The 14,800-nt window shown below is 37.4% G+C and overlaps 1 protein-coding gene across 2 annotated transcripts in view; it reads left to right on the top strand.

The window, feature by feature from the left end:
- The window catches only part of pax2b (paired box 2b), a 37,777-nt gene extending 25,565 nt beyond the window's left edge, over positions 1-12,212 (top strand). Inside the window, exons 8-10 of one of the 2 annotated variants that reach the window (XM_037691485.1) lie at positions 7,295-7,396; positions 10,422-10,508; positions 12,011-12,212. In XM_037691485.1, the coding sequence (XP_037547413.1) occupies positions 7,295-7,396; positions 10,422-10,508; positions 12,011-12,132 (311 nt within the window). In that variant the 3' untranslated portion in view covers positions 12,133-12,212. Of the gene's footprint in view, positions 1-7,294; positions 7,397-10,421; positions 10,509-11,991 lie in introns of both variants that reach the window. The other variant, XM_037691484.1, reaches the window with a different exon arrangement.
- Positions 12,213-14,800: the final 2,588 nt, after the last annotated feature.

The raw sequence follows: 14,800 nt of genomic DNA, 5'->3' as shown, positions 1-14,800 counted from the left end.
TGACTTCACCCCTGCTGGACCCCCCACTACAGTACTCCCACGGCTCCCTTTGACTTATGTGCACTGGCTTGTGGCTGACTAATTCTCATAATAAATGAAATGTTCAGCATGACATCACTTTTCTCTGCAAAGCTCTTTAACTCACAGCCCTGAAGTCTCAGCGCTTTAACCAAAAGATGCATTTCACCAGGGATGCCTCCGATGCGGCCACTGGTGTCGACAGCATTTGTTTAGTATGCGTTGGTCAGCTTGAATGTAGCATTTTTGGAGCTCTTTTTAGTAATCACATGATTTGTCTTTTGTTTGTGTATTATTTGTTTTAATATCTCTTTTCTGGAATTACAAACTGCCAAATATTTGCACTAAATAAGAAAAATCCAGTATTTCATTAAAAATACAGAATGTATTTTCTGATGAACATGCAGGAATAAGTTCAGATCAAATTGAAAAGGACCTGCATTATTTTTTTTTTTTTACTTAGTTTCAACATGTCTGTATCATTTTTGTGTAAATTTTGTGCATAAGGTACCGTACTTTCCGCCGTACACGTCACACTGTCATATGTTGCATCAATCACATCAGTCCAAATATGTCTAATAAAGTGGAAAAAAACAAATACATTGCTTCGCCGTATAAATCACATCTATTATGCGTCACCGCTGACAACCTGGAAATGTGGACCGAACCCGGAAATGTGGGCCGGTGTTGTGCCAAAAATCTATTGGCTGCCAAATGGCAGTCACGGGAGTATGCACAGGAGGACTTTAACTAGAATTTAACAATATTATCACTTAAAAACAAATATTTGTTTGCTCGAAATAATAGCAAAGGTGTGTCTAAGTTTAACTTTTCCTTAATAAATGCACTATACTGGTCAAATCAGCTGCATTTCAAAAATTGATTTGCGGCTACAGGAGCGGGGGAGGACTTGCTTCTAGATTTTCCAAGATAACCACCTAAAAACAATTATTTGTTTGCTTGACATTATAGCAAAGGTGTGTCTCAGTCGAACTTAATAAATGCACTTTAATGATCAAATTAGCTGCATTGCACCTGGGCGGCGCAACAAAATGCAGCTGATTTGATGTTTGCTCCAGGAGTTCCGGAGCGAGACGATGATGGCTTGGTATGGCAAGCCAAGTATCTCATTAATAGCCACTTTTACATATTAATGAGACACTTTGCTTGCCATATTACACGAGGGCCCTCTAGCAGCTGAAAATGTTTAGTGTTCAATATTTTCCATGTCAGAATGAATGAAATAGTCAGATCTCAGCCAAAAATTGGGTTATAATTATGGGAGAAAAACATATATTAGTCGCGTCGTATAAGTCGCAGGACTTGCTAATTTATGCAAAAAGGTGCGACTTAAAAAGTATGGTACTTCAGTTGTAAACTTTTTTCTTGCATTTTGTTTTTGTTTTAGGAGCATCTTAAAGGAAATTTGGGGAATCTGATTTTAGATCATTAAAACAATTGTCATCTATTTTGCTTTGAAGGAACAAAAACTTAAAAAACCTGAATGATTTGAGAACTGTGGAAGATTACAAATGGGCAAAGAGGTAAAGAAATCAAAGAACATGTATATATTGCGTGTAATGAACAGGTGCGCTGATTAATATTAGGAATGCATTTTTCAGTCTTTCTCCCTTCTTATATGGCATTAATCTGGCCTCCAGCTCTAATGTGAAAAATTTTGGTGTTATTTTTGATCAGGACATTTCTTTTAGCCCTGATATTAAAAACATTACTAGAACTGCTTTTTTCCACCTGTGTAATATCACTAAGATTAGAAACACATTTTCTAAAAATGATGCAGAAAAACTGGTTCATGCATTTGTCACGTCTAGACTGGACTATTGCAATGGTTCATTATCTGGGTGTCCAAATACTTCTTTAAAAAGTCTTCAGTTGATCCAAAATGCTGCTGCCAGAGTTGTAACTGGAGTTAGAAGAGATCATCTCTCCAGTTTTAGCTTCTCTCCACTGGCTCCCTGTCAAATCCAGAATTGAATTCAAAATCTTACTTCTAACTTACAAAGCGCTCAACAACCTAGCTCCAACTTATATTCAAGACCTTATTGTCCCATATTTTCCTAACAGAGCACTTTGCTCTCAGACTGCAGGTTTACTTACAGTTCCTAGAGATTCCAGAGGTAGAATGGGAGGAAGATCTTCCAGTTATCAGGCTCCTCTCTTGTGGAACCAACTTCCAGTTTCTGTCAATAAGGCTGACACATTGTTGAATTTTAAGACTGGGCTTAAGACTTTCCTTTTTGATAAATCCTATAGTTAGGGTTGGCTTGTTATGCTGCTATGCTTACACTACTGAGGACAAATCGACCTCACCTCCTTAAATGAATTATTAAAATTGAAAAGTTTTCATTTGATACTATTTCTATCTTAACATGTGCTTATCAACCTGCCATTGTGTATCCGTTCCTCCTTCCTGTTCCTCTCAAACCCAACCAGTCGAAGCAGATGGCCGCTTGTCCTGAACCTGGTTCTGCTAAAGGTTTCTTCCTCATGAGGGAGTTTTTCCTTTCCACTGTCGCCTTCGTGCTTGCTCAAGATGAGAGTTCTGTGATGGAGTTAAACTCAAAGCAGTCTACTCCTCAGATAAATAAAGTTAAATTGTTATTTTTATATATGAATGTTTCTGTTCAGTGCTCTGATGACTTCTGTTGTGACTTGGCGCTATATAAACAAACTGAATTGAATTGAAAATTGAACTGATTAGTAACTATGATCATGATTAATCTTGATTAGTGCTGAAGAAAAAAACAGTTAGAACAAAGAAGTTTCAAAATAAAACAGGAAGTGAGGCTGGCGAATATGGTGACAAAACAAACGTGAAGGAAACCAAATCATAAACTCAAGAATTCAGAGAACAACAAATGCAAATGACATGTTATATAATTGTAATAAATCACATTTTATTGGAATAATATTATTTGTTTAAAAAAAAAAAAACCTCAGTAGGTATTGCTGATAAAAAGTTAGGTTTGTTGCCATCAGTTTTTAAAATGTATAAACATTGTGTTACAATTAAAGAAGTCACTTAGTTGCTCCCTGCAAGTGGAAATTGTGAAAGAAAAACTCCAACATAAGTCAAGAGAATCATCTAGGAAATTTAGACAACAGTTTTTGAAAAGGCTATTTTATTGAAGTTTATGTTCATACGGATGTATGTGTTTCTCTTAAAGCCCTTCTTCTGACCAAACAACCAAAACTTCACAGATGTTCATTATGATGAAAGCAGGAGACCACAACAAAAAAAATAATGTTTTCATACTTTAAAATTGCCGTCCCTTTGAAAAAAATATAGTAACACTACAAAATGATTCACTACAAAACATAAAGACCACAAACTAAAAAAAAACATGCTACTTAGTTGACCATTAAGAACTTTACCTCAAGACCGATGATGGTTCCTGTATTATGGTGCATTTTATCCACAAGCTCCTCATTAAAACTTTAGTTTGAGACAAGCTTCTCTTCGAGTCCATGTGACCCCAACACATCTGACAATATAGCAGGGGCCTCTCTTGCCCCGGCTGCTGTGTATTGGGGTTATGTGCTTTGGTCCAAATGTCCCTGTGGCCAGCGAGGACAACCCAGCCGTCACTCTCAATTACAGAGCTGAATATCTGCAGCCCAATAAATGATGCTCTGCAGAGGGGCCTGCAGAGTGTTCTGACTAAAGGCTGGTATGTGTAGACGAGTTTGAACTGGTTAGAGGAGACATAATCACACAACTGCATCCCAAAGCAAGAACTGACTTCACTTTAACAAACTGATGCTTTCTTTATTACACCCCCTCTAGAAAAAAAATAGATTTTGTGCTGACTGAGTTGCGGTGGCTGCGATGAGTCATGATTAGTTGGTCAAAAAACCTTTAACCCTTGTGTTATGTTAAGGGTCAATTTGACCCGTTTCAATTTTTGTGTTGATCAAAGTGCAGGTTATCCTTTCTTTTTTTCCATGAAATGTTGTGACTTTTTCTCCTCTAGGGTCATGAACTTCTATGTAAAATCTGGACTCTTTGATGTGTTGTTAAATGTCTGCACACAGTTTGTATACAAAGATGATGTTGCGGGTCATTTTGACCCGCACACAGAGTAGCTGTTAAAAATCCAAAAAAAAAGTCTTTGATGTACTTCATTTTGATTGCCTCTGAATAAACATTCAGAACCAGGTGTGTGTGGAAGAGGGACTTTCTCTCCCCTGTCCTTGTCACTGTTTCCATGCCCGTTCTTGGAGAAACACCAAAAATGAGCTCCAGACGATTTACAGCTGAAGAAGCTTTTTCGCAGCTTATGAACTGGGATAGTGATGTAGAGGAAGAGGTTTCAGAGACAGAGGATCCTTCAGAGCCAGAGGACAATGCCATTGATGATCCAGATTTTCAATTTTCCCATGATGAGGAGGATTCAGAGGACGAGTCTGCAGGTGTCCCTTCTTCAGATGAAAACCAAGAAATGCAACAATCGTCATCCACAGAGGGGACATGGACATCTAAAGATGGTAAAATAAAATGGTCAACATCACCACACCAAAGCCAAGGTAGATTGTCATCTTGTAATGTCATCAAAATGATTCCTGGTCCTACAAGATTTGCTGTCACAAGAGTTGATGATATTGAATCAGCATTTCAGCTCTTCATATCCCCACCCATAGAGAAGATAATCCTCAACATGACCAACTTGGAGGGGAAGCGTGTCTTTCAAGAGAAATGGAAGCCACTGGATCCGACTGACTTGCATGCTTACATTGGAATCCTGGTGTTAGCTGGCGTATACAGGTCAAAGGGTGAAGCAACTGCAAGTTTATGGAATGAAGAGAATGGAAGGCCAATCTTCCGAGCAACAATGTCTTTGGAGACATTTCACATGATCTCTCGTGTGATCCGATTTGACAACCGTGACACCAGAGCTGATCGACGTGAGAGAGACAAACTTGCAGCAATCAGAGATGTCTGGAATAAATGGGTCGAAATCCTGCCTTTATTGTATAATCCTGGCCCCCATGTTACTGTCGATGAGCGCCTCGTTCCATTCAGAGGACGCTGTCCATTCCGACAGTATATGCCAAACAAGCCTGCGAAATATGGCATCAAAATGTGGGCAGCCTGTGATGCAAAATCCAGTTATGTTTGGAACCTGCAAGTATATACTGGAAAGCCACCTGGAGGAAGACCTGAGAAGAATCAGGGAATGCGTGTGGTTTTGGAGATGACTGAAGGGCTGCAAGGTCATAACATTACATGTGACAACTTCTTTACATCCTACCGTCTTGGAGATGAACTTCAGAAGAGAAAGCTGACTATGTTGGGAACAGTCAGAAAAAATAAGCCAGAACTTCCCAGTGAGATTCTGAAGATGCAAGGAAGACCTCTGCATTCCTCAAAATTTGCTTTCACAGAGAAAACAACACTTGTTTCTTACTGCCCAAAAAGAAACAAGAATGTTCTTGTGATGAGCACAATGCACAAAGACGCATCTCTGAGCACACGAGAGGACATGAAACCGCAAATGATTCTGGATTACAACTCCACAAAAGGGGGAGTTGACAATCTTGACAAAGTCACAGCAACATATAGTTGTCAGCGCAAGACTGCCCGTTGGCCTTTGGTGGTTTTCTACAACATTTTGGATGTGTCTGCTTACAATGCCTATGTGCTGTGGATTGAGATCAACCAGCAGTGGAATGCCAGCAAACTGTACCGACGTCGACTTTTCCTGGAAGAACTAGGCAAAGCACTCGTCACTCCAAAGATCCAGAACCGGGTCAGGCCAGCTAGATCCCCAGCAGCTGCTGCTGTCATCGCAAAGGTCCAGGGCAGGGCATCTGACCAACCCACAATGGATCCTTTGGATACAGGTACAAAGAAACGCAAAAGATGCCAAGTCTGTCCCTCTCGAGATGACAGTAAAACAACTACCTCTTGTGTGAGATGCAAGAAATACATCTGCAAAAAGCACATAGTCACATTCTGTCCATCATGTGGGGAACGCTGAAAATGTTGACTGTCAAAAACCCGAGAAAATGCGGCAAGTTAAATGCAAAAAAAAAAAAAGGGTTCGTGAAGAGGGAAAAATTGAAATCAGGAGTTCTTTAATATAGTGTTGGAAGTGTATATCTCTACTTCTCATCTCTTCTAAATATTTGTATAATCTAAAATAAAGTTCTTATTGGTTTAACTTCATTTTATGACTGTTTTGAGTGGATTTACACAATGCGGGTCAAAATGACCCGCAACATAATAAACGTATTTTTTTCTCAACATAATACAAGGGTTAATGACTTTCTTATACAGCTACAAAATCTTGTTAGGATTTTGCTAATGGGACATTAAAAGAAGAGTTAAAAATACATTTTAGGGCTTGGACCTGCTTAGCAAAAGCTGTTAGGCTAGTTTAGAAAAGACAAAGCTATTGCGTGTTTAGATTTAACTGGTTAGTGTAAGTGTGCATCTTTTTCAGGTTTTGTATTGTTTGAAAAACATATTATAAGGGTCAATAATATTATAAGGGTCATGTAAATTAGCACTCTCAAATCTTAAATTTGACGTTTGTTCCAAACTGTTTTATTCAAATGCATTTTTCATTTCAGACCATGAATGCACCGGCTGCTTCGAATGTTATCAGCCAATTAAATTACCATTATCAGTTATCATCCCCATAGGTCGTGTTCAGACTGTCCCTCCTGTGCCTCCTAGTAGGTTTAAAGGTACGTTCTTATCACTGATAATATGCAGCTTTGTGCACGTGTAAAAGCAGAAGCTTTTTTGTTTTTAGCTTTATTTAAAACTTTTGTTTACAATTTACCTACCACTTTTAAGCTGGATATGAAGGATTTACTTCAAATGAATTCCAGATTTAACAGTAATACGGCTTTAATTCGCAAAGAAGAACTCACTTAAGAGAGGATCTGAGAGGTTTTTGTTTTATTTGTGTTTGATATGAGTGAAATCCTGATCAATTCATACAGCAAAATATAAAGTACTATAATTATGTTTAGATATAACCTAACCCTAAACTTAACCTAATAAATCTGTGATAACCTACTGAGCCAGCTAGGAGGTAGAGAAGGGAAAGTCTGAAGGAAACCTATGGAGATGATAAAAACTGATAACATCCATTTAATGGGTGATAACATTCGAAGCAGGAAAACACCCTGTAGTTTTTCATAAAAACAATAAACAATTTGTTCAGAATTCTAAACTAAATGGTATCCCTACAGGTGACATGGCTCTTCTTTTTTGTGTGTGTGTTCACTTTTGCCTCTGCAGGTCGGGATATGACCAACACAACCTTACCTGGGTACCCCCCTCACGTTCCCCCCACAGGCCAGGGCAGCTACCCAACCTCTACGCTCGCTGGAATGGTTCCTGGTGAGTCAGATGAATTGATTTTGCTGTTTCATGATGTCAGTGATGATGATTCTTATGTGGCATCACCCTCAAAATGAAGAGAAGCTGAGAAACAGAGTGAAGATATTTTAACAGGAATTTGTGCAAAATGGCAAATAGTGACATGAAGACAAGGAAGTGCACATTTCTCTGTATAAATGTGCATTTAATACTAATTTGAACAAGATAAATCAATAATCAAAGCGGAGAGGACTGCCTTGCTGTGTTCATGTATTATAGTGTACTCATGTAGCTGAAATAAATAGGCTTGAGTTTTTTTTGGTCTAGATTAACACCACTTTTTTTTTTTTTTTTTTTTTTTTTTGTGCTTTATGCTCCAGAAGCATTTTTTGTAGGAGGGGTTTTTATTTTCATTTTTGTTTAAATCAAACCATATGGGTGACAAACAGTGGCAAGTGCATTGTCTTTTCTTTTGTTTAAAGAGCATTTAGCTCATGTTTTTTAAAAGATAGTTCGGATCTTTCAAAGTTTTTTGAAGAAACTCAGGTTGGAGAAATTGAGTTTATTTTTTGGCTCACAAATCCTATCACAGCCATGAACAAAGTGATTTACAGTTATTATAAAACAACTTCAGTCTCAAAAATTTCACAGGAGTTAATACAGACATTTTATAAACTTTACACCTTCATCAATTTTGCATCCCACAGTGTGCCCAAAAAGTGTCCAAAAGCACCCAAAGTGCTATGATAACTGCCGACGATGATAAATCACCAAAAATACAACATTATTTGAAACATAAAACTTGATAAAACTGCATTTGCTTGAGCCGCTATGTCATGTTCGAGATTGAAGAAGTTTTAAAAATGTATAAACGATGGTCCTGGTCCTGCTTTACCTAGAAATGGATTAGGCTTTTAATGTTAGAACTGACCTCTGTTTTTAAACTATCTATTCAAAGATACATTGTTAGGGAATTTTGGTCAAGGTTTATGGATGTTTTTAACTTGTATAGCTGAGAATGTTAACTGCCCATGAACCGTGTGTTAGAGTTAGCGGAGAGTTATTTTCGCTCTCATAGAGAGCTGAATGAGGAGCTGATTTGATACTGCATGAGCAGCTGGCAGTCCAAAGACACCAGTCTGAGTTGGGAGAGCTGATAAGCATATAAAAACAAGCCTCGCACACTGCCTGTGGCAGATTCTCTTGACTGGACTCCATGCGTGTACAGGGCAGCTGTAGCTGAGTGGTTAGAGCAGTCATCCTCCAAAAGCAGTCATCCTCTAAAACCAGTCATCCTCCACTGCAAGAGTTGGGGGTTCGAATCCACCAGCAGTCACATGCCCAAGTGTCCCTGGGCAAGACACTGAACCCCTCATTGCCTCCGATGTGTGTTCCATCGGTGAATGAATGTGATAAAGCTCTGTGTCTCAAATTTGTTCATTTAGCTTTGTAGAGATCTATAGTGCTGTATGAATGGGTAAACGAGGGCACAGATTGTAGTGTAAAACGCTTTGAGTGTCTTGATCAGATAGAAAGGCGCTATGTAAGTGCAGTCCATTTACCATTTACTTTTGTATATCTGTGTGTAACCTGTTGTGAAAATCTGCCCTTGCAAGTAAAACTGGTTAAAAATCTTCTCCTGCCATCGAGTGGTGGGTTTTATTTATTTTTTGTTGTTGTTGTTTGAGAGGATATTTTTATCCAACAGATATCTGGGGGCCGAGATGGTGTAGGGGCAGAGCAGCCGACTCAGGACCCATAGGTCACAGGCTCAATCCCCGGTCATATCCCCGGTCATCGCACATCTCGTGGTGTCTCTGAGCAGGACACCCCGTCCCCAGCTGCTCCCCGGGCACCCCCCATAGCTGCCCACCGCCCCACCCGGTGGCGGATGGGCTAAATGCAGAGAGCAAATTTCATCATTGTATGGGAACATACAATGATGACAATACATAACACATTATTATTTATTATTATTATTATTATTATTATCATTATCTGCAACAGGTAAGATATTAGTTGTTCATAACCTTTTTACCAAACGTCACTTCAAAAGAGCTGAACTTTCACCCAAATTATCTACAGTAATTGTATTTGCTTATGGTTTTTGTAAACATTTCATTATTGAGTGCTGTAGACATTTGAATGCAGTCCTTGAATATATAAATATATTTAATTCAATAAAAAGTCCAGATTACTTTTACAGTTGGGAAAAATGATGTGCTTTACATTGTTCTGTGGGACCAGCAGTCTGTTTAACAGCTAACAGTAAAAACAAAAGCAGACGTGTGAGCCTCCATTGACAGTTTGTCTTTATGTTTGGATTTCGGATAATAAAACTGTTAAATCATGTGCGTGGGGAAAAGAGTCAAGTCAAACCTACTTTTACTTTCCATTTGTTCTTCTGCGGCAAACAAGTAAAAGATGAGCACCCTAATCCCACGCCGTGTGGTTATGTGTTACAACCAGTTCATCCTCTACACCACCACTAAGTTTTAGTGACAGGAGCAAAACACGGTTAAAGCAAAGCCATTTTTCAGCAGGCTCATATAAAATCCAGCCTTTACTGTCTCGTAAAGGCAAGAAACGTGTAAAACCAACAACGGTGTTCGCTGACATGCTCCAAGTTACTTCTGCAATGAAAGTCTTTCGCAAGAAGCACCAAAGGGAGCTTCAGATTGGAAATGTTAAAACTCCCCTAAGAAAGGTGGTGAGATTTATAGCAGCAAATCAAAAGTGTATGCATGAAGCTGTTTATTATCGCTCTGTATTTATTAGACTGCTTTGGAATATGCCAGAGGAAGAAGAATAGGTAGATATCCATAAATGGGACAGGGAAAGCCGCCTTCAGTGTCACATTCTGTATTGTTCAGTGTTGCATAACTTAAGTGAAATGAAAAAGAAATAAATTACTTGCTTGACTGGTTGCACATTGATGACTATCATTCCCCTCCTCAAATTGCATCCAGTTTTGAATGACGAGAGGAGACTGCATGTAAAGTGGTAAGGACTGAAATGCTAATTGATTTGTTGTTTCGCCTTGCAGGGAGTGAGTTTTCGGGGAACCCCTACAGCCATCCGCAGTACACAACCTACAACGAAGCCTGGCGATTCAGCAATCCAGCATTACTAAGTGAGTTAGAACCTTTGTGACTGCAAGTAGTTGACCGAGTGCAAAAATCTATAGCAGAAATCATTCATTTCAGGTTTAGTGTCCTTTTCTTGACTGATTTTGAGAGGTTCATTACTCAAAAAGTGCATTACAAACATTTAAGTTTATACTCATCATTAATCTATTTTTCAGCTAAAGTTAAAAATTAATGCATAATGCAACCCTGTACTTACCAAGGACATTCCAGTTAATGGGTACGCACCTAGTGCTTATCAGGTACCACAAAACAGCCACTTGTTGCCATGTACCTTTGGACTAAATACTTGATAAGTACCCAATGTGTACCTAGTATGTACTGGGTATGCAACAATTAAGTATCAGTTACATTCCAGATACATACCAGGTACATACCTGTTTATGGAGATTGTATTTTGTATCACGTCTTTTTCATTAACCATTGATAAGTTTTCAACTTTTTGCTTATGGCTTTTCCATCCATCCATCCATCCATCCATCCATTATATTTACCCACCTCTTCCTTTCTGGGTCACAGGGGTCACTGGTGCCCATATCCAGCATTCACCATGCGACAGGCAGGGGACACCCTGGACAGGTCACAAGTACATTAGACAGAGACAAACAGTTCAAATTTATAAAAAAAAATGATCATGCCCACATTTTAGAATAGCTTTTAAAATATTTTATTTTACATTAAAGTATAAAGAAACAAACACTGATCCATATTTCTGCTATTCTTACTGAAGCTTCAGTCGTAGGTTCCAACTTGTGACATCTTGTCCATGAATTCTGTTTATCACCTTGTTTTAATCAACAGCTTAGGCTTTTATTAATAATTGTTTAACTGAGCAAAGTAGTTCAGTAGATTGACCAAGAAACCAAATATACATCATAAATACCCTTTATTATCAATGTCAAAGCAAATGAGATTTTTTGCAGAATAACCTTTTTTCTTTATCTCAACTTTTTGACTTTTCACTGTCTAAATCTAATCAGAGTTTTAATGTTTAAATTTATTCAGAAATCAACTAAAATTACAAATAAAAATAAAATAATTGAGCAAAGGATTTCAACTTCTCTCATGAAAACTTCACCACCATTCAAGACGCAGCATTTTTATTAGAAGACCACATCCAGTACAAAGTACAAATGCAGAACCTCCCAGTCCTATTGAAAAGCACTGCAATGGGATTGCATGGGCACCCTATGAATAAAAATGCAATGTGTGCAAGTCACCAACATTTATGGTGTCACAACTTTCTGTAAAGTAATTCAGTACAATAGAAATAAATACCCGATGATGTATTTTACTAATTTCAAAAAAAAGATACTAATGCTAAATATTAAGGTGTAAAAAGTAAACGTTAAACATTTTTCCCCAAACGGTCATCAAGTGTTTCGCATCATTTTACAATCTTCATTTGATAAGCAGCAGTTAAAGCTCTATTTGTTGTTTCAAATGGTTCATTCTTCTGTTAACTTTCAGGTTCCCCTTATTATTATAGTGCCGCATCGAGAGGCTCCGCCCCTCCCACTGCTGCCACTGCCTATGACCGTCACTAGTTACCATGGAAACCAAATCAACCTGCAGGACCATGGCCTCAGCCTCCATATTGCCCCGGTGTGAACAACACGGTCCACTGGACTCTGAGCAGCAACAACAAAAAAAAGTTCACAGCTCACTCACACAGAAAACAACAACAACAACAACAACAACAAAAAGAAACATTGAGTTTTGGGGACTTAAGACAACTGCTGTTCTGTCTGATTGCATTTTTTTTTTAGACATTCAAAGCCAAAACAATATAACTCAACGACGTCACGATGGACACTGAATATTTTTTTTCCACCGTCATATCTGAAGTGGTCTTAGAAGAATAAAAGGCAAAGCAGAGCACCCAGGATTTATCTCCCCCCCCTCCTGCAGTGTCACACTTTTATCCCACGGCGAATCAATACTGTACATTCCTCCTCTCCATGGGTCTCAGAAGGGACACTGTCCAGAGCTCAAGATGTATCAGCGGTTGTTATTTTTTTTCCTTCATTCTTCCATTTTTCGCCCATTTGGTTCAAATTGCAGCGCAGAAGTAAGGCGGGGAGATTAGCAGCAACACACCGGGCTGTTGATTTCATCCACTGGAGCGGGCGCCGGCCAAACCTTCAGCATGAATAAATCGATCGCTTTTGATGCCATGAGAAGATTAGGACATGCCCTCTGTGATACACAATCAAGATGTAAAGATTTAAAAATGAAATAAAGAAACATCCGTTGGAAAACACAAGGGGCCATGCTTACTATAGCGCCATGGCTTCTTGTTTGCAAGTAAATATATTCTTAATATGTTTTTTATTTCATTTTTATAATTTGTAACGACTTAATGGCAGACTGCTTGGCTAGTGTTTGACTAGTTGTTTTTGTTGGCAGGATTTTAAAGTTAATCAGGCAAAACTTTTGAGTGTATTTTTTTTAATTATTTTGGGGTTAATTTTGCACTAGATTTGGTGGTTTTTAACACTGGAGCGTTATTATGCAGAAGAAAATGTGCTTTTTTTTGCTTTATTTTACAAGAACTGACTGTAAATCTAATAATCTCAGTCTGAAAAGGCACTTACAGTTTTACAGTTGTAATCCATGGTCCTTCATGTCACCGACTTGACGTGCACTACCCTGTTTTATGTTCCCACGGCCTACATTTCTGTTCGTTCGTTAAGTCTTTGGCATTCAAACAAACACACACACACAAAGGATTTAATAGCCATCCAAGTCAAACCACTATCACCATTTGTCTAATTAAGAAGATTCGCTCTGATTTGATGATACAAGAGTTTTCAGCTAAATGCCTTAAACATCTTAAACATGTTCCCTGGCAACTTTAGCTCACGTGATTCAGGCCAAGTCGTTTCTTTGAATAAAACTGGAATGAGTTTTTTCATCTGTCAAGTGAATGTATTTGCGTTTGCCAAAGACTTAGTTTTTATTAATGTTTATTTACAGGCTGCCAATATGCATCATGAACAGTATTATTATTATTATTATTATATTATAATTATTATTATTTGCCCATAATGTTCATGAGAGGAAGTATATGTATAAATTCTATGCAGTGCAGAGATGGTCATCATATGCATATTCAGCTGTAAACCTAAAGGTAGGCGGAGTTTATTTAATGTTATGTTATTTACAAATTGTTCATTTTGTAAAGCATTTTTATTTTGTTTGTTTTGTTGGTTGTTTGCGTGTGTGTGTGTGTGTGTGTGTATGTGTGTGTGTGTGATTTGAAGACACTTCTCTGTAAATACAGCAAGGAAAAAATGTCTTTCATGTTCATGAGTATTATCACTTTCATTATGCTGGTATCACTTGTACAATAATAAAAGTGTCTGAAATCTTTTATGCAAAAAGGTCTGTATGTGTCTGACTGGAGCGATGATGTCAGAGTCAACGTTTCTAAAAAGAGATTCATTATAAAAATATTTATTTACAGGATTACTAATTGGAACTAACATGCATACAATCAAAATTATTTAAATATATATTAATCCCTATGGGGAAATACTGTGCAATAAGAGTAAAATAAAGAAAAGAGTAAATAAAAATAAAATTAAACAGCAATGACTCAACACAAAAGTTCTATAAATTGCACCTTTTACAATTTATATGAAATATATTTTGAAAAAAATATATTTTGTATGACAAATTTTGGAATAAAATTTTAAATTTTCACAATAATAATAATGGAATCGTTTAAGTTGTAACCATTAGTGTCACCATTTGATGTTAAGTCCTGTTTCAGTAGAATTTAAACATATTGTGTTAGAATAACACTTTTTGCTAAACTTCTATGTCTGAATTTTTATCAGCATTTACTTAAAAAGGTTCAAGCAAGGTATAAATAACATAAAAACTTGGACTTTACAGGAATACTATTTATTTAAAACTGCATAAAAAAATCCCTTCATACCTCAGGTGTTAGCAATTTCTAAAAGTTGTTTTACATATTGAAAGTTGATTTCTTTACATTTTGGGGGTATAATAAGTAATTTAAAAAATGATTTAGTAATTAAAACTGATTTATAGTTAAAATGACACATTATTGTTGTTACAGTGTATAATTTAAATTATTTAAAACTTGTTATTCAAACATAAAAAACTAAATTCCTTAAATAAAAACACAAAACTTAAAGCAAAAAATAATAGTATAAACAGGACATTCATTATTTGGTTGGAAAAAATAATTATAGTTCAAACTGTTGATGCTTAACTGACAATGAAGATGCATTTGAGGCGTTTATCA

This window comes from Nematolebias whitei, chromosome 17 (assembly GCF_014905685.2).
Source record: "Nematolebias whitei isolate Nwh7 chromosome 17, NemWhi1, whole genome shotgun sequence".
Taxonomy (NCBI): Eukaryota; Metazoa; Chordata; class Actinopteri; order Cyprinodontiformes; family Rivulidae; genus Nematolebias; species Nematolebias whitei.
Note: the sequence above shows the minus strand (reverse complement) of the source record. Positions and strands in the feature narration are given on the sequence as shown.